General features: G+C 43.0%; 1 protein-coding gene across 1 annotated transcript; it reads right to left on the reverse strand.

Annotated features, from left to right (window-relative positions):
• Positions 1-204: 204 nt before the first annotated feature.
• spire1b (spire-type actin nucleation factor 1b) lies at positions 205-20110 on the reverse strand. The gene is made up of 15 exons (XM_070911493.1): positions 19942-20110; positions 17972-18097; positions 11949-12023; positions 11415-11579; positions 11019-11105; positions 10519-10648; positions 6250-6413; positions 6060-6153; positions 5689-5831; positions 3270-3407; positions 3029-3099; positions 2890-2917; positions 2393-2470; positions 2178-2260; positions 205-1277 (listed from the first exon to the last, which is right to left on the reverse strand). The coding sequence occupies exons 1-15, from the start codon at positions 20071-20073 to the stop codon at positions 1022-1024; spliced, it is 1770 nt and encodes a 589-aa protein (XP_070767594.1). The 5' UTR covers positions 20074-20110; the 3' UTR covers positions 205-1021.
• Between the last annotated feature and the right edge of the window lie 322 nt (positions 20111-20432).

Below are 20432 nucleotides of genomic sequence, written 5' to 3' on the forward strand. Positions count from 1 at the left end.
CCCCTTACTTTATGGAAGTGCTGTACTACAATTGTTGGAGTGCCAGACCACTGTCAATCAAATGTGGTCAAATCATATCCCCACAATCCTGATGAAGCAGATTAGCTGAGTGTTAAATTCTTAATTAAAACCTGAGCGGTGCTGATTTAGTCTTGAATATTTAATGTAATAAAGAGATTTAAAACCATGTTTTCACAGGCTTTAATAAGGAGGGGTCGGCCCAGTTTGTCACATCATTTTGTTGCAAGACCCCTGCACACTTACATCTGGGGAAAGTACTTTTCTTTGGGGGTGACACGCAGATTGGAAAGAAGTCATTATTTGGCACTAAATCTGCATAAAAACAGATGACGATTTCTAAATGTGATGCAAAATTGAAAAAGTGATTGCTTGTAAAGATGAAAATGTGGGAAAGTCTTCAGCAAAATAAAACCGCTAAGAGGGTGACTTTTCATCGAACAATCATTTACTGTACACACACACGTGTAAAAAACTAAATTAACCCATACAAAATGTACAGTTTAATATTCCATAATTTCTTGAGTGTCACTCTCAGTTAACAACATGATCTCTTGGCAGGCCTTGTGTCTTCTGCAGTGCCAGTGCCTGAGAAAGTCAAACACACACATCAATCGTTGTTGTGCTTATTGGTTTGAATGTGAGTTGGGTTGGACTGCGTCGCTGTGCCATCAGAGGGGGAGGGAAGTCATTCCACTTTGAGCCATTTGTCATCACGGTAGTTCTTCACTCGAACACTGTGGCCAGAGATTAAAGGATCATCTATGATATGGTAAAAAAAAAAAAAAAGATTGGCAGATCTACAGTATGCTGTTGTCTGAAGGAGATGTACACAATGATCAGGAACGGCACCAAAAAACACACTGTCCACCCCCGAGCTTCATATCAGCCATTCTGACAGCTTTATCTGACTGAAGTATACATGTACAGTAAGATCATAACCAGTGTTCAGTCTTTATAATTGTGCCATTGGAGCTGGAAGCAGCCATAGAGAGAGAGAGTCTTAGATCTCCTTGATTGTTCGTTCAGAGGGCCGATACTCCTCCCTTCCTTTAGGGGAGGACAAGTAGAAGGACTGGGTCTTGCGTTTTAGGCGAGCTCTCTTGGTGGCCAGTGACAGGCTGTGCTTGCTGGAGGCAATAATGTCAGTGATGAACTTCTTGCAGTCCACACACACCTCCATGGTGGCCCAGTCCTCCGTCAGCTCTGGGGGAAGCTCCAGTTCTTCATGAGACTTTAAAGAGCCGTGTTTTGAAAGCCTACATTGAACAGAAACAGGAGGTCAGTTTGGCATGAACAGGATTGGAGAACACTATTGTTTTAGGAATTTGTTATTACAGTTTGGTTTAGCTTGACTAATTATTCAAACTATCCAAGGTCATAGGCAACCCAATCAGTGGGTGGTCATAAACAAATGTTGTACAGGGTCACTTCACCCTAATTACAAAAAACATTTTTTTATTTATTTTCTCACTAACCTGTGGTGGTATCTACTCATGTGGATTGTTTTAGTTTAAATTGTCCAACCCATGTAAAATAATGGTGGTGCAGTGTTTAGCACTGTTTACCAGGAGGTAAAGCAAGGTAGAGAGGGTCGGCAGTTCAACCCCCGGCTCCCCCTGTCCACATGTCAAAGTGTTCTTGGGCAAGACACTGAACCCTAAGTTGCTCCCGATGGAGGCCAGCACCTTGCATGGCACTGGTTGCCATCGGTCACAGGGAGGAGGTCTCTGACTGTTGTTTGTGCTTATGCACTGGATTACCCGGCCTTCTTGGAGTCTCTGGGTGGTCCTGCAATAGGTGCCGCCTAGGGACTCTATAGTTCTGCTGGGGGACTTCTACGTTCACGCGTAACAATTTACATGTATCAATGGCTTCTATTGCCAATGTGTGAACGGATTGTAATTTGGTTATATAAGGACCGTCAAATGCAGTTTATAACTGTATATATCAATACACAACACTTTGTCCTTAATCAGTTGATAAAATAAAAGTCTTACTACTCAGTGTATCTTTTACTTGATCTGATCATAGTAATTTTCAGCCACTAGATGTCAGTGATTGTGCACTATAGTCCAAACATGCACACTGGATATATCAGCCAGGTGAGGAGGATTTTATTATATCTGGACATAACATGCGCTCTTGACAGCTCTTACTTGGACATGGTCTTCTGAATGCTGTGGCGCTGTGGGCTGCTGGAGGATTTCTCAGATTTAGCAGCAGCTGCTGCTCCAGAGGCCTTTCCAGCTACTTTAGATGCTCCTGTTGTTGCTCCTTTCAAAGTGGGGGGAGCCGTGGCCCTTCCCACTGCTGATGGCCCCGGCCCTCCAGCCACAGAGAGTCCTTGTCCTACAGCAGTCATGGCGCTTACCCTCTCCCTGGGGAGAGTGTTGGTCGAGCCAATGGAGTAGATGGGCAAGCTGGAATAAGGTTTGGATGGCAGCCGCATCTGTTGGAGTGAACACATGAACATAAATAAGAAGAAGGCTTATATAAAAAATGAAAATTATAGGCCTACATTTTTATAAAACGTCATGTCCTCACTTAACGACTCAGAGGATTTAAAATCTTTGTTGAACTACTTCAGTATGCATCTTGAAACATAGCACAGATGCTAAACAGGAAAGTTATATTAAGTTATATTTGGGAGCATCAGCAATACATTATGATTGCAATAATGCTTTAACTGATCTGAAGCAAGATACGCAGTTTTTGTTTAGACTCACATTTCTAAAGGTAAAAAGGAGAGCTCTCTAAAGTACAGTTCAGCTTTTTGAATGGCACCACATTACTGTCAGCTGACGGATCAGAACGAATGGCAGCAGGATTTCATGCTGCACTGGCAACTGATTGGACTGTTTGACTTACCTTTTTGCAACACTGTGAACACACAGGCCTGCAAGGAGTAACGAGAGAGAAAACGGAGGAAAATATGAATGAAAACCTTCTTCTGAATCGTTTCCATTTAAAATGCAAAAGAGGAAGATCATCGTGTAAGAGGTTTTACTTTTTGCAAAACTGGCAGATGTAGGACCAGGTGAAAAGGGAGAACCTTTTGGTTCGACAGCAGAAGCACAGCTGCAATAAAAAGATGAAGTAGATGTTAAAATAAAAAGCAATTAATGCAAACATCATTTCAAAAGGCCTACTCATTGAGAACAGTTTACAGTTACAACTGTAACTGCATTCACTTGGTGTTTTATACTGCACATGATACAAGAAACATGTGTCATACAAGGAGAAGTTACCTTTCCCTTCTTCATAGCGTTGTAGATGTCTTTGTACTGCTGGAACTTCTCCAGTTCTGCTTTAACCAGCACCTGTCTGATGTGCATCACCTCCTCCACCGTCAGAGACAGACACTCCACAGGGAAACAGAACTCCTCCTGCACACATATACATGTACACACACACGCACGCACAGTGAGTGGCCCTGGCAACAGCAGATCCAACACACAAGACTCAGTGCTTATCATTCAGTACACAAACAGCCACCCCTCTGCACCTTTCAGAGCAGCCTGTGTGGGTCTGGACTACATTTGGGTCCTAAAACTGTTCTCAATGTTCGCTGAGGAAAAAAAAGGCAGATTCAGAGTGGGATCATGATGCGTAAACAACTGGAGAGAAGAGAAGGCATGATTCCAGCAGCAGTGCAGGGCAGCAGAGTTGCTCACAAACTGGGAACTGATTGTCTTGTGTTGCCCCCCCCCCCCCACCATTTCATATTTTCTGTAGTTCTGTGCATCTCAGTACATTGGTTTATTGTCTTAGATAATATATGCTATTTTTTTCATTAGTGTAGTTGTTTTTCAGAGCAAATATCCTGACACAAATGTCCTGCCTAAACGTCTTTATTTACCCTTAATAAAGAAAAAGGTAAATTTTGTTTCATTTGATGGACTTGTGCTTTGGTTTGTATGTTGGTATGACCGGGTTGTGACTGACAGGAGGTGGGTCACAATATACTTTTGGAGAAAAATTGCTGTTGGTTTAATGTAATAAAAAGATGTTTTTTTTAATTCGTTTTGAAGGGAAGCACCATCAGCCTTTCACATAACATGTCCTCATACAGTATATAAGAGGTCCAACACTGGATTATGGAAATATACAGTATGCTCATGCTGTTATCACTACCCTTAAACCTCTGGACGCCATTGACCTCAATGCACCAATGTGAGTTACTACAGAGTTACTTAGTTGCTGAGATATTTAACATCCTCATTAAGTACCATAACACCAGATCACAGGATGGTTTAGCTCTAAAAGTTCCTCATGAAGACTGATTTCCAGTATTGTGTACTTTATAACTGCAATAGTCTGTCAGGTCACCTTCAAGACACTGAACCAATCAGAGAACCAGACTCTGCTGTCATTACTCCTCCACCAGCTCCTCTGACCACCAGTGCTGGACCTCCTGCTAACTCCACTCCACATCCAGAATGGCTTGAACAGCAGTCTGGGTGAAGCAGAGGAACAGCCTACATCCAGTCCAGAACCAGACTCTGCTGCTGTTGCTTCTTCTCCCCACCTTTTAACTCCGACCCCAAAATCTGCTCTGGTATCATTCTGCTAGGAGTGTAAGCTCATTGTCAGAGAGGTATGAAAGACATTAAATGTGTAGGTGCGCCTATACAAACAGCCAGAAATAAAAGAAAATAAAAGAGCCAGAACAATGACACCTGACACCTGACACAGTATGCTGCTTGGTAACCAAACCAGAGGCAAGGAAGGGAGGATGATTCAGACAACTTAAAAACTGACTTCAGAAATAGGTGAAATCCTGAACAGCATCTCACCTCTAGCAACCAAATAATTTGTTCAACACTAGAGCAGATTTAAATGAGGTTAAGCTACAGCTACCTACCTGTGTGTGAGTGTTAAAATGTTATCCAAAGCAGTGAAGTGAATGACACAGATATTTCTCACTATCTGTCGGATCACAGATAAAAAGCACTTTGTCCTCAGTCTATGATGGCAGCAGCTCTATAGGTGAATGATCTCTACTGGAGCAGGAAGCATTAGGAGGGGATGGGCAGCTACAGTTATCATCCCAGGATGGACTGGGGGAGACTGGCAAACCTTGTCCGACTCTCTTCCTCTGGTGGAAATGCCCCTGCACAGAGCAAAAACTGCCTTCACCAACCCCAACACAAATGCCTCGATAGGGTGGGAGCTCCGCAAAGGGTGGAGAGTGGAGGGAGAAGGGCGAAGGAGGAGGAGGAGGAGGGGGATCCAGGGACGATACGAAGCTATCGTCCCAACCTGAACGAGAGAAGGTGAAGGTGTGTGTGGGGGAGAGGAAGAGAGGGGTTTCTGCAGTTTGATGAAGTCACACCAGGAGACAATGCAAGCATACACAGTGGATTTAGTTATAGAAGAAGGAGAGGGAAGAGATCCAGGAAGACACATGTCACGCAAATAAAAGGATAAGAGAGATAACAGTGAGTGTTTACTTTCAACCCTCATTTGCCTCTCTGTAAAGATTCCCTCCCCCATTCTCCATGTTTTCTGTCTTCCTTATTAAGTTACTGGACAAGATCTGTGGCCAGGGCAGTTTAAAACCTTGCCAGGCTACACTGTCCTCAGAGAGCCCACAGTAATATGCTCTAATACTGGTACATTTCATCTGCTGAGGACATACAGTACGTGAAAAGATGTCTGACTCACCAGAGACTTGGAGCTCTGTTTGGAGGGCGGCTGAAACTGTCGGACATTGGTCGGGGTTTCCTTCTCGATGGAGTGCCTCCTCTGGGGGGTCTGACGCCTCTCCGGCTGGGGTGTAGAGGAGATGGGCAGGAACATGGGGGGAGCTGGTGTTCATAGAGGAAAGAGAGTTAAAAGGTGGAGAAGGAGGCATCTTAAAGATTTCGTTGACTGGTTAATTCAGGGCTCAAGGACTTCTGATTTTAAACAGCAACAAAAAAAGGAAAATCTTGGGGAAACATGGCTGGCGAGGCTGTAAGATCACCGTCAGTGTATGGTTTAGTCGAGGAGGCCACTGAGCTGTGACAGGGGTGTAGAAATAGTTCCTGACTCACTTTTCTTCCCAAGCACAGACTCTGGGGATGTATCATCCATCAAAGACGTAGCCACACTGGAGCTGCTGGCTGATCTGCGCCCAACAATCTCATCCTGAATGAATGGAATATACAAGCACATGCCAGGTCTGATTTCTAAAAAAATCCATCCCAAACATACACACGCACAAACAAACAAATTCATACTGACGTCAGAGTCCGAGCTGTCCAGCTCGGCGAGGCTGGGAGCCTTCAGGAGCCTCTTCCTCTGAGGTGCAGACTGAGATCCGGAGGGTTCTACCCTGGAGGATTCTGATCCATTGGTCAGAGACAGAGTGCTGGACACCCTCCTGCCCATGTATGGACTAAACTCATCTGCACAGAGCCACATACAAGAGACATTCAGACAAAGGGAGGAAAAGCACTTGAGATGACTCTCAAAACACTTCCTCATATGATTCCTTGCATCTTGTGTTACTCTTCTCATCTCATCTTTTATCTGTTCTGCCCTCGAAAAAGGGGAAACTGTTTTCAAATCACAGTGTGCTTTAACGGGATGTACGGTGAAAAGATGCAATGAATCCTACACAGAGGATTGAGGTTTGAGATTCATCCCAAGGTTAAAGAGGTCAGGAAGAGTGAGTTAAGTTGGTCTGAGGAGCAGGCTGGTGTTACACACAGAGCATGGATGCCTCTTTCATGAATTAGTTTAACTCTGAACTGGGATTTAGGTCGTTGTTGGGTCCAAAGATAGAAACCAATCCATGATGACCAACCACCTACCAAGCTGCCTGACTCTAGCTTTGGTTTCTAGGAGCGCAAAATGGTTGAAAAGAGGGTTTAGAGGGAGGGGGTGTGAGAAGAGGAGACAGTGGAGTGCTGCAGAAGACAGATAAAGAGCTGCTGAAACCTCCCTCTTTTCTCCCCTCAGTCTCTTTTTTGTGGAACAAGCATCCACACAAGCCGATCGTCTCAACAGGAGCTCTGTCTCTGCTGCTGGACTAGAGCTAACTGTCTTTCTACAGCCTAGGATTCCTGAGAGACTACATCACCGGGCTTTAGTCTTTAGCAATCACAAACCAACCAAGCCATAATTTTACACAGTATGTCTTGGCCAAGCTTCAGTATTCAAATATTTAAATAGAGGAGATCGATTAGTTCACAGCCAGGGAGGCAGACAGACAAGGTAATTGGGTTAAGGGTTAACGAGGCCTTCCAAACCACAGCCGTGCTTATACTTTACCTAATCCAGTACGGAACAAATCCTGAGGCATACTGCGAGTTTTGCCAAAACCTAAAAGGGGACACTTCCTTCATTAGGATAGCTATAAGAATATTCCACCACTTGGCATGTCTGTGCTGTTAGATCCCAACAATATGTCACGACTAATGCAGTCGTTGCATTATTGTGTGGTTGAATGTGGCTAATTTACTTCTTTGGTAAATCTGTTGCTTTCAATCAAAGGTGGCTGCATTAGGATATACATAGCTTTAAAGTGTGACTTATCAGCTGGGGGATATTTATGTGTTATGTGTGCAGCCACACAGCTTCATATAGCTCTACAACTCTAAGACTACAACTATAATGTTTTGTTAAATTGGTTTGCGAAACTTTGGACAGAGCCAGGCTAGCTGTTTCCCCCTGCTTCCAGTCTTTACGCTAAGATAGGCTAACCACCTCGTGGCTCTAGCTTCATATTTACTGCACAGACATGAGAATGGTACCAAGCTTCTCATCTAACTCTTGGCAAGAAAGCAAATAAGTGTATGTTATATAATATTATAACCATCCCAGTAGGATTGCCAGTTATGGGGAATGAAAACAAACAAAACACCACCAAACAACAAAATGGACCCAGAAGTGCATGATACATCACCAAGAGTTGTGTTTATATCTTGTGAAATGGATTTCTCCTTGAAACACTATCTTCTTGTTCCGGAAGAAACCATGTACCATCTCCCCATGAAATACAGAGCAAAGTGAGAATCACACTGCTCACACTGTGTGAGAATGATCCATTATGGAGGGCAGTATTTACACACATACACACGCAGACAGATTATCGGACAGCATGAATGAGTAAGCGTGAGGCGATAAAGCTTGTGGTGTGACGAGAGACACTGGCTTCAGTAAGAGGGAAAGTGGAGCACAGCATTATTCTGATTCGCCTGCCTCAGCAGTATTTCCTCATCACCTCAATCAAAACCGTCTCATTCAATTGGTCATATGCATTTAATGCCACTGCTCAGAGAGCATACCTCAGTTTTCTGAGTGTCCAGTGCTGTGCAGAGCATGAGGCTGCACACTGATCCATCTGCACCCTGATTAAATTCTGCAAAGTCACCGTGCTACATGAAAGACTCGTTTGTACGGAGTTGATGATTCTTGAAGACACAGAGGTGGCAGTAACTCTTTCGGCTGTTCCTTGATGAGATGGCTGGCTGCACACACTTCTACTTAAGATTCACATTACCGCAGTATATCTGACAGATGATGTACTTGGCAAAGGTGACACTTTTCCTGAGTGTTTAGAGACCAGGGACATTTTTTTCAGGAGTGATACAACCCTGTCAATTTGTTTGACAGGAGCTGTAGATAAGACGGACCATATGAGCTGTGCTCTTAAGGCCGCTACAGTTTTATCATTCAGTAGGATTATAACGCCAAAATGATGTCCTCCAAAGAAAGAAGAAAGATTTGAAGTGCCACGATGACGTACTTTCACACCTCCTTCCTTCAGAATTCCACATAAACATAATAATAAATAACACCCCAAAAAAAGGAAGAAACAATGACATTGTACATAAAACTTGTCACTGGCCATTAATTCAGTATCTAAACACTGCCATAGTAGTGAACATGCCCATATTACATGTTACCACCATAATGACTATCAGCTGTCTTCTGCTTTATTTTTTGTTTTGTTTTTTGTTTTTTACCACAGAAAGAAGATTCAAAAGGAAGGGGAAAAAATGTGACAATGTATGTAAATGTCAGTTTGATCTCTGCTATTTTGCAGACTAAAAATGGGAAATCATTTTTATTCTTCATATGAACAATAAATATACAATCAATAGTACAAAACAAAATTGTTTTCAGAATGCCTGTCATACAATAACATCACCCTATCACTACAGCTGCTTCGTCAAGGGGGTAACTTTCAACAAAGAGCAGCAATGATGGTTCCTCTCTAAGGTTGCACACAAGGAACAGTGACTACTTACCGTAGCCGGAGTCCAAGTCCCTTAATGCAGTTACTCTCAAGGTCATTTATTTTGTGTTATTTTAGTTTGAGCTCACATGCTAAGTAGTTTTCGCAAACTCCCAATAAAAGGTTGGTGGGAACCTGTGCAGCCAGCCCATCGTTATAGTTATTTGCAATAATAAATATGAAAAAGATCATCCCACTCATTTCTAATCATATTTGTGTGCTCAACGTCACGTGAGGTGATATTTTTTGAATTAGCTGAGCTACTCTGCATGTACCCCCAGGTAACTGCATTACCACCTGGTCAATGTGTCAAACCAGTGTCCCACATCACCATGTTTCACCTCCACAGACCACGGCCAACCATCACCAACCACTGAAGCATGACATGAAATGTGCGCGCAGTGTGCTGATACAGAAGGTCTGATGTGTGTGTGTGTGTGTGTGTGTGTGTGTGTGTGTGTGTGCTGGGAGAGCAGATGAGCAGCCACAACAAGGTGGGAAACAGAAAGAAATATATAAATTAAAAAAAGCCAGGTAAGCAGCGAGGGAGACTTTACCTGACGCATCAAAACTGAAAGACATGCTAAGTGGCCGAATTACTGCAACGAGAAACAGTCATGGCATCGGACAGTTATCGCTTGGGATTAGGAGGTCAGTTAAGGCAAGACTTACTGTAATACATTAAAGGGTGCTTGTATTTGGCAAGAAATGCAGGGGTATAGCATGCTCATTGTCTAGTTTTAGATCACTGAAGTATAACCACTTTCATGATGGGAGATAATAGGATTTCAAATAAGCCACAGCCAATGGTGAGAGATTACCGGCATTCAGAAACAGTAGTGGTTTTTAGCGTTGTTAGTGTTAATGGAATTGCAGACACTTAGCATTTGTTCATGTACCACTTCCACTATACTGCGATGTAGTCAACAAAAACAATAATAGGCATTAGTTGCAACACAGATATGAAAAGTTAGGCAGCATTAGCTACAACAGCAAAGAGCAGAGGCACAAATAATAGTGCAAAAAAGTGTGAAAGGAACTGAAACATAGCTCAAAATAATGAAGCTACAACACATCTCTCATTTGAATTCGGTTAATTTGCGCAAGATGCCCAGCAGGTGCAAGCATCGGCTCCATACTTCAGCTGAAAAAAAAAACACATTTCAGACTGAAGTATGTTTTCATGTGCATGAGAGTGTGCGTGCAACTAATGTCTAAAAAAAAAAAAGTAACAGGAGCCGGGACAAAGAGGCGATGAGTATCCTTACCCAGCCTTCCCCTGCGGACCTCGCCAGGCGACACCGGTCGAAGCTTCCGCTCCGCTTTGATTTCCTCCAGGATCCGCTCGTGCAGCGTTGGAGGAAGCTGAGTCTGTGGCTTCAGCTTACGCGCCGACACCTAGCACAGGTTGATGATGTGTAAAGTATAACTAACGATGGAAGGGGTAAGTAGAGTGAAGTGCAACAACTGACAAACAGACAGGGTTATCGCCAGCAGGCCTGTTCATCACCACCCCCGCATATCTCCTATAATCTAAATCAGTTTGCTTTCACACCATACATTTTCAAGTATGGTGACATCTATTTTTGTCAATTAATAATCATGATAGTTCTGACATTAGCTACGTCAAATTAGCATTTTCTAGCTCCCCAACCTAAAACGTTTGGGAACCACTGTTGCTAGCTGAATGTTTATTGATACTTCTTCATTTGAAGACGGCTAACTGGTCTCTTCTAATGAATACAGGCTGATCTTAAGTTGTACTCACAGGGTTGAGAGGTGGTCTGGACCTGATGAACTCCAGGATGACTTCATGAGCGCTCTTCTTTAACCTGGGTGGGATGTCTCCATTTACCTGAAACAACAGAATAGGATAAAACATAGAAAAAAGACGAACACTGACCTGAAGACAGCAATGGCTCGATTATTCATCTTAATTTGTATTTTTGGAGTAAACTGATCAATTTTTGTTTTGTCTGTGAAATGTCCAAAAAAAAGTGTCACTCAGAAAGTGAAAACTGTCCATCACAGTTTCCCAGAGCTCAAGGTGACATCTTTGTATGTCTTGTTTTGTCCGACCCACAGTCCAAAACACAAAGACGTTTAATTGACAATGATCCAACAATGCATTCGTTTCTATATGTGCTCCACGTTGGACACTGACCATGACTTTCCGCAGTTTGTATCGTTTGGACCTGATGTCGTCCATGAGCATCTCATAGGGAGTGAGCTGGTACTCGATCGGCAGAGGGTTGTACTGACGCTCCTGCACCTTCTTCAGCTTGACTCCTTCACGCAGGTCCCTCATCACCTGAACCCAGAATCGAGCCTGACGGAGGAAGCAAAGGGCAGCATGAGAAAGTGGGAGCAAAAAATACCACGACCCTTTCAATATGAATGTATTTGGACAATAGCAATCATCTGTGCTCTGACCTCTCTGTGCACACAGAATAAGGAGGGTTCATCAAGGGGAGTGGTTCTATCCATCTCAACATGGTTCCTGAGAAGTTCTTTAATCACTGCCTATTTAGAGTGTAACATGCATTCATACAGATTTTTTTATGTGAACATGCAGTTGTGGAGAATCTTTGTTATGAAACCAAAAGCGGGTGTGACTTTCCCCCTGTAATTTAGACTTTGATCAGGAGAAATGATCAGTTGAGGCTGAAGGTCAGAGGTCAAGAGTCTGGGTGCCTACCCAGTCAGCGTTCTGTAGGTCATTCAGGTCTCGGCCAGGCTCCTCCGATGACTCTTGTTCCATCTTACGGAGGTTCTGGTGGAAAGAGAGAGAGACGGAGGTTGAATATGAAAGACGAAATAGGTTGTAAGATGTCAGGTAATAAAGAAGCTAAAAGATTTTTTTTTTCAATATGCAGACAGCTAACACACAAGCTTTTAAGATGTGATGCGCCAGTCACCATCATCACATAAACACTGTATCCTCACAAGAATGGTGCCACCTAAAAAGAACTGTCTACGAAAGGGATGATTATAACTGATTGATATAGCTGTTTTATGATATGTGATATTGGGCTTTTCATTTTAAAAATACAATGAATGCATTTTTAGCCGTGCTCATTGGATGGTAATGTTGGTTGATCAGCCATTTGGTCTGGAATGAAATATATAATAACAACTATGGGATGGATAGCCATGAAATTAGTTTCCAGACTGATCCATCTCTCACGCATTGACACTTTTCACATGCTCTCATGCCAGACGTTCATTTTCTCACGCAGTGAAAAACTAAGTCATAACATCACGGCGCTAAAGAATGATAAGCATGATAGCCAACTTAATCTTAATGTGTAGCTTTTAAGTAGCTGGAAATGTGACAAAAGCATGAAGAAATGCAGAAAATGGTATTCAAATCCTTTTTTTTGTTTCCTGAGGATTGAGGAGTGATGACCCCGACCCCTGCGGTGTGTAAGGTCACAGAAGGCCTACTCCTGAAGTGCACTTCACCGATACCGAATCTCACTCCAAACTAAACTGAAAAGTTGGCAGCCCTGCTGATAGGGCTTTTCTTCATCTTGACATTGTGGGAAAATGTGTACATAATAAAATTAATGAAGGCTAAATTCCATTTAGCTGCTTCCATTTCACAGTCCTGGTTTTGTGCATGCTGACTGTCACCCTGTCATGGCTTACTGGGACACTTGGATAATGTTATTAGTAACAACTGTGATTTCCCACCATATGAAGTCAAAATGCCTGTGGAAAAACGCCTATTTGCATTTCAGCAAATGTTAGCATGCTAACACGCTAAGCTAAGACAGTGAACACCGTAAACATTACCCGCTAAACATTATCATGTTGTCATTTTGAGCAGGTTAGCATAACAAACCACTGCCATCTTCACATTACTTAACCACGACGTCTATGTATCAGACTTTTATCTGTTTTTGGGGGTTTTTTTGTTTTAAAATACGCGCTTCAGCCTCGCAGGGCTGCTAGCATGTTCTTGGCAAACAGTATCAGCCCTCAGAAAAAGGAAAGCCTTATCACAAATTCCCTGCACGTGAGGTAGCAGTAAAAAACCTGGACCCTTGTTATCCGGCAGTCAACAGTAAGCCCGGCTCCTCCATCCTGACACCTGTGTGAACCTGCTCAACGTGAGGCCATTAGGGTGTTGTAGAACACCGGCAGCCTGACTGACAGCCTATCTGTGGGAAACACGGAGCTAACCTAGCATTCCTCTGCTAGTGCTTTCAAGGTTCAACAGAGGACAATGTCAGTGTGTGTGTGTGTGTGTGTGTGTGTGTAATAGAGAGGGCGAGAAGGAAACAAAAAGTGTGTGAGCATTTTAAAGCGGTAGGCAGACAGAAAATATGTCACAGCGGAGAGTTTGATTAGACAATCACGGGAGCCTGCTCAGCTGACTGCCGAGTTCAGACCTCCACCCACCGGGGAAATCACAATTTACCACCACCCTGCCAGGGAACAGCTGCCTCGACTGGGCCGCCAGGCTCAACGTAGCTGTTACATAACGCCCCACGCAACATAATGCATTTGGCTGCATCATAACTCTCGCATGCCTACAGTTTATACAGTACTGCAGTGTCACAGGGTAACACTGAAGTGCTTAATGGCTTATAACGGCCCATCAAATTAAAACACTGCCAATTTAGCCAGTGAAGAGCATAAAGAGAGATCACTTCACATGCTTTTAAACACCATTATCTCATTGGTGTGAGTTGGCGCGTCGTGAAATCACATCAAAGCCACATATTTCCATTTCAAATGATTTGATTAAGCAGTATTCTCTGCACTGGGTGGGGGCAGCATTTGAAGTCCACATGAATGATTAGGCCAATTACCGACTGCATCTAATGTCTCGTTTTTTTCTAGTCTGGGATTCTTCAGCTCTAACTGTTTTTTTGTTTGTTTTTTGTTTTTTGTTTTTTAGCTCTCAACAGCTGACGAGAAGCAAACAGGAGCCGGAGTTGTTTCCGTGAATCTCCTCTAATTCAGCTGTTTTTCTGTGAATCTCACAGCAGCAGGAGGCGTCTTTGTGGAGAGACAAAGCAACTCTTTTTGGCAGCCATGGCTGGTAGTGGTGGACGGATAAAGATGGATCCCCCGTGGGTCGGCACAGCTCTGCCATACAGAGTGGCAAGTGGGGGTGGGAGGGCTGTCCAGGGCCCATCTTACTCCTGGGTATATCACACACATACAGTATATATAAAAAACACACACACAAACACACACACACACACACACACACACACACACACAGAAACTCAGATAAACACAGGCACAGACATACACACATTAACAGACAGGGAAAATCACACAACACACCCACGCATCCTGCTCACACTCATCTGTGAATGCATCCATGCAGGCAGGCATGAATATGCAATCACACAGTCACACAGTCACACACACACACACACACACACCACTTCACCATGAGGCTTCACAACAATTTACTCTTCCGTGTGTGTTGATGAGGACAGTGAAGTAATGTACTATTTGCTTTCTGTACCTGGAGAAAATTAAGATTATTGTTGACCTAAATCTTATAATTTGTGTTTATTGCATTTTCAACTATCCTCTTAATGTTGTACATTTAACAAAGAACCAACACCAAATAAGCAGGGTAATGGTTTTTGGACATGGACATATACATAGGTACAGTTTGTTTTACAATCATTACGGCACATATATACACTATACACTATAACAAAGGGGGAATAACTGAGGCTGAGAGTCAGCCATGCTACTGGCTCTGTGAGGTTGTACTTAGGCATAGTGACTGATACACAAAGTACAGCTGGGGGTGATGGGAATGTCATTAGTTTTGCAGGTATTTGGTCCTCAACCAAAGTATTGGACAAATTAAAATTTTGACCTGATGAAAAGTCAGAGAATTAGCAAAGTGTGTTTTAAGAAGTGTTATATTATATATATATAAACATAGTGATGATGATTTTTTAAAACATTACTTCTTTCATTTCTAGGCTAAAAAGACTGCCGTCCCCAAATGTCCTGTTTTTTTGTTTTGGGATTCTTTCTCAGGCTTCTTCACCCTGCAATCAGTCCTCTCGCTCCTAACAGAGAGTTATGCAACCAACCAAATCCCCTCTATTCATTCAGATGCATTACGCACACTGAAAGGGCAGCAGCAGTAGTGCATAGCAGGAAGGAACCCTGAGGTGGAACACACATAAACACACACACACACACACACACACACACACACACACACACACACACACACACCACGGGAAATGTTCCAACCCACAGCTGAGCTCCAAAACGCTCCGGAGGAGAAACAAAGCACAAAATGACTCCTGCACTTGATCTTAATGAATGAGTTGGAGAATAAAAAAAAAATCAGAGACCCCGTACAGCAACATGACAAGGCTCTGCGTTTAGAGGAACAGCCTCGATGTGAACTTGGGGGACGTGAGAAAATGAGCCGATAATGCACCTGTGATTAAATAACGATATTAGGAACTCATTTTCTCCAAGCCACTTTTCAAGCCTTTTCACGAAGTAGAAAGCAGGTGATTATGATGCATTCTAACTGTGCTAACCTGCTAATCGCAGATCACTGAGGTAAATAATAGGAAGTCATGTGCCAGCCCCCTTTCTTGAATATGGACACATGACCCATAACAGGCAGCATACCAGTAATACACTGAGGGAGCATTAATCCTTTGCGGTATGCGGACAAGTTGGAAACATATTACATCACAGATCCTCCTACCGCTACAATAGGTCCCTCACGCGGGATTATTTGCATCATGCCTGTCTGAATAATAGCTGTGAGAACCTGAACTCAGCATGTCTCTAGGTATTGTCATCAATGTCGGACGCGCACAACAAACATGTCACTCCCTCTGTCACAGTGGCCCACTTCAACCTGTCAGCCAGCAGGGTGTGAGAGCACAGCCTGCATCCACGCACTGCACGGCTGCATCGGACTGCTTGGACATTACAACACTAGTGACGTACAGTAGGCCAGCTTGTGTCGAAGCTGCTCGTAGCTGGTATTTTGTCCTTGTACTCACTGTTGTCAAGTTTGACCACGTTTGTGCCCAAAAATTGCGAAAATGTACATATATTTTGTTTTGTTTTTTAAATATTCTCTGAAATAGCATATATGCCATCATGAAACCATGAACTCTTACGGAAGTCTATGCTGGGATTTTGTAAGAGCAGGGAGACCCATCCAACCAGTCAACAGTAAATGGCTGGAGAAAACCCTTTCACTTTAGATAAGAAAAATATTCCACCAAAAAAAGATGCATAATTTAACAATGGGCAATTAAAGAGTTTGAGCTTATTGTCGGGGAGGAGCCTCCCCCTTTTCTGACCCCCTCGCCCCCACTAATCATTTTTAGACAGTCCCTAACCACGTATGCACTTGACAGACGATAACAAGCGAAGCAGGAGAAAAGGCTCAGTTCAAAGTTTCAAATTCACTTAAATGACCATCAAAGTCTTCCTAAATCAACATTATCATAAAATCGTTATCATTAAAACACCTTTCGGAAATCGGATTTAAACAGATGTATAGAAGATCTTTGGGTGCTGATTTCACAAAACCTTGCAATTAGCTTTGATGGATGGATACAGAACGCTGCCTCCACTCTTACTTTTGTGCTCTTTGCGTACATTTGTTAATGGCTTTAACGTTTCATATCACACAATCTACAACACAGGTCAGGTTTAGTCCGATTGTTCCTACATGTTGAAATCAACTAGTAATGCACAGAATGATAAGCTATTAGCGAACGGCAGAGTTGGGGTGGGTGTCATGTCATAGCTTGAGGAATACAGGCTGCGTGCTGATGTGTTTCGTTCATTTCTTTATCCACGGTCATTACCACGGATGCCTTTCTGCGTCAGCTGAGCGCCTCTGCTCTGTCACACAGGAAACGCAGCCGTCTGACCGCTGCCGTCACGTCTCTGTGTGTCCATGCCTATTACATGCCGCGACCCAGCCCTTCCTCTCAGAAGTGATGGCTTATTACCGAAACAGGCAAGATGGCTCACTCAGATATGACTTTTATGCTCTGCTGGTTTCCTCATTTGAACCTTTTATACAGAGAGAAAAACTGACATCATACGACTATAGACTGATTACCCTCAAGTTTAAAGTTAAACACCACTGTATACTATTTTCCCTTAACATAACCAGAATCCACAAATACTGAACATAAATTGTGTGTATTTACAAACTAGCAACATGTGAGAGAATATAATCACCATGTGTTATTAAAATATAGATTTCTTTTTCAATTTGAATTGAAACCCTTCATAAATATATATAGGCCAATCATGTTTTTTCGCATGAATAACCATTGGGCACCAGCAGTTCCACAATGTATGGCCCCTGCCAGCACTGTCAGTGGTGCACCCACAGAGAGTGAGAGTCATGTTGATTAGTGGGGTGTGTGGGGTATGTAAGGTCACAGTACTAAATCTTCTGACGCCTCGCTATGTCCTTCATGTAAAGGCCAGTGATCGTGCCGTAACCTTTCGTTCGAGGGCAGTAGAGGCAGTGTTTCTAAATAAGAGTAGCATTATAAAATGAGAGTTTCTGCATTAACTATACCCAAAAAATAATGTTCCTATATCTGCTGTGTAATGTGAAATTAAAACACATATCTGATGGCTTAAACTGCAATGAATTGCGTCTGAAAGAAACAGCAGTACGAGCACACAGCCATGATGATGATGATGATGATGATGATGGGGACCCACCTCTTTGGCACTCTTGATCTTCTCCAGGAAAGTGCGCAGCTCCCTGGTTTCTGTGTACAGAGCCCGACACACTGCCTGGTAGTGACTGGGGGCGTCTGACAGACTGGGCAGATGAGCTGTGCACAGCTACAAGGGAGACAGTGAACCACAGAGAGATTTTCAGCACACACTTCACACAGCTGCGTCTGTTTAAGGCATGACACAGACATGACTGACGACCAACGGCGATCAATATCCATAATATTTTGATATTACTACCACATACTCAATATAGGGGTTCTAGGTTATGTTAAGCACTCTAAAAACGAAATACCCCCCAAAAAAGAACATTTGCAGACATTTGTATACAACTGTTTTTGACTGCTGAACACAATTCACAAGACACACACACACACACACACACACACATACACACACACACACACACACAGTCCAACAGCGATGACAGAATATGCCCTTGTCTCTCTCACAGGAACAGAAGGTACCCTGGGCTGATGCTTGGCATGCTCTTGGCATCCATTTGTCCAGACTGCATTCCAGTTGGAGACAATTTCACTAAACACAGAAAATACCAGACAACCGTCTCTCCATAAGCCCACATCCCATCACACACGAGTGGGAGCGACAAAAAAAACTGCTGTATCCAGGGAAGGTGAACATTGTTGTTATTTCACACAAAAATGCAAACAGTTACATTCCGTGTATACATGTGGCACTAAGTTAATAGTGTATTCTATGTCAGCTAGGGTTAGTAGGACAAAAGGTAAACTGGGGGAGCACAGAGAGCGAATGGTCTGAGGGTGAAAAATACAGAGACAACAATTGGAACTGACAGCTAGCTAGCCATCGGGCCAGCCAGACTGCCACACTGCTCAGATACATCTCCTTGGAGGGCAGTGTTGGTGTGTGTGTGACCGGGTCTGTGGTCATTATGTAAACAGTGTGAGGCCATGTGACGACTGACACAGTGACTCTGTGCTCCATTGGACAACAGAGATGCATGACTCCCAGCAAGGATGAGGCTGGCAGCCCAGTCTGCACGGTGGTTCTAATCTCTGTGTTCGGAGCCATGTTTAACATTTTCATTTTCTCACACACACACACACACACACACACACACACACACACACACACACACAACTGATCCTGAACAGCTACCCTTGATGATATCGTCTGTTCCTGGAATCCATCAGTGGGTTATGTTTAGTCAATGTTTAGCTGTATTCCCATTTTAAGACTTACATACATACATTACTTCTTACATCATTAGATTTATTTAACAGCTATATTTACTAGTTACTAACATTTTTGCCTAAAACATGATGAGATTACAATATAGGACGCACAGTTATATAATAACTACCAGTGTATAAAGTAGTTACAGCAGCTTCAGCTCAATCAGCGAAAACATATAAATGCTAACAAGTTAACTTGTCATTAATGATAATCCAATAATACCAATAATATAATAATATATTAGTCTGAAGGGAGCCAGTCTGCATAATGTCTAATTATACATTTCATACTCTTCATACTTTGCTGATAATACTTTTTGCAAAATGTTGAATGCAAAACAGGTCGATGAGAGCGGTGAGACTGGACCAAAACAGTTCAGTTGCTGGCTGTAAAACCAAAACAATGAGCTGAAAGACGCTAAAATGCTCTGTAGAGCTGTGAGGGAGATCATTCTCTGAGGGTTCATCATTATGAGCAACACTTTTCATATTACACATAGTCATTTGAGCCATTGTTAACATAATAATATTTAGGAGTGCAGCTTTAAATGTGGTTTCGAATTAGCTGTTGCCACCTGACAACAGGAAATGATGTGTTTTACACCTCCAGCAATAGCAACAATGGTTTGTTTGCAATCAGTCAAAACGACTGGCTACTTAGCTTAAGCATAAAAAGCCACCAATGGCCAAGAAGCAGAGAAAAGACACAGTCACTGACTCAGCTACTGTACCTACCTTGAAGATATCTCTGTAGCCGTGAACGCTGGAGATGTTGTCGGGGTCATCCTCTGCCTCATCCTCTTCCTCTGTGGCCTCGTAGCCTTCGTCGGGGCAGGCCTCCCTCTCAGCCTCGGCCATGTTGGTCATCAGGTCGATGAGCTGCTCCAGAGGAGGGCTGAGCTCCCTCTCCTCGTTCTCCTTCAGCCCGTAATCCAGAGCCTTGTAGATCATGATGCCCAGAGACTCAATCACCTGAGAGAGCCCGAAAGAAACACCTGTGTCACTTTTGCATATTTACATAAAGTTGCATATTCTTTTATCTATGAACATTATGTTACTCCCATCTGTAGATCTAACAATGTAAACAACTTCCAATGCACCTGGGTTGTATATATTGTAAGTGCGATCCAGCTAAATGACTGGTGTCTGATGATAAAAATGGATGAAGAATGCAGCACTTGTCTTGTTTTGTATGTTGTTCTGTTGATCATCTGCCTCACAGTAAA

Source organism: Enoplosus armatus, chromosome 9 (assembly GCF_043641665.1).
Source record: "Enoplosus armatus isolate fEnoArm2 chromosome 9, fEnoArm2.hap1, whole genome shotgun sequence".
NCBI lineage: Eukaryota > Metazoa > Chordata > Actinopteri > Centrarchiformes > Enoplosidae > Enoplosus > Enoplosus armatus.

Coding starts and splice junctions, on each gene's coding strand:
- spire1b (XM_070911493.1), bottom strand. CDS start 20,073: ATGACCAACATGGCCGAGGCTGAGAGGGAGGCCTGCCCCGACGAAGGC. Junction 3,408..5,688: donor AACAGAGCTCCAAGTCTCTG/GTGAGTCAGACA, acceptor ATATGTGTGCAG/GAGGAGTTCTGTTTCCCTGT. Junction 2,261..2,392: donor ACACTCTCCCCAGGGAGAGG/GTAAGCGCCATG, acceptor GTAGCTGGAAAG/GCCTCTGGAGCAGCAGCTGC.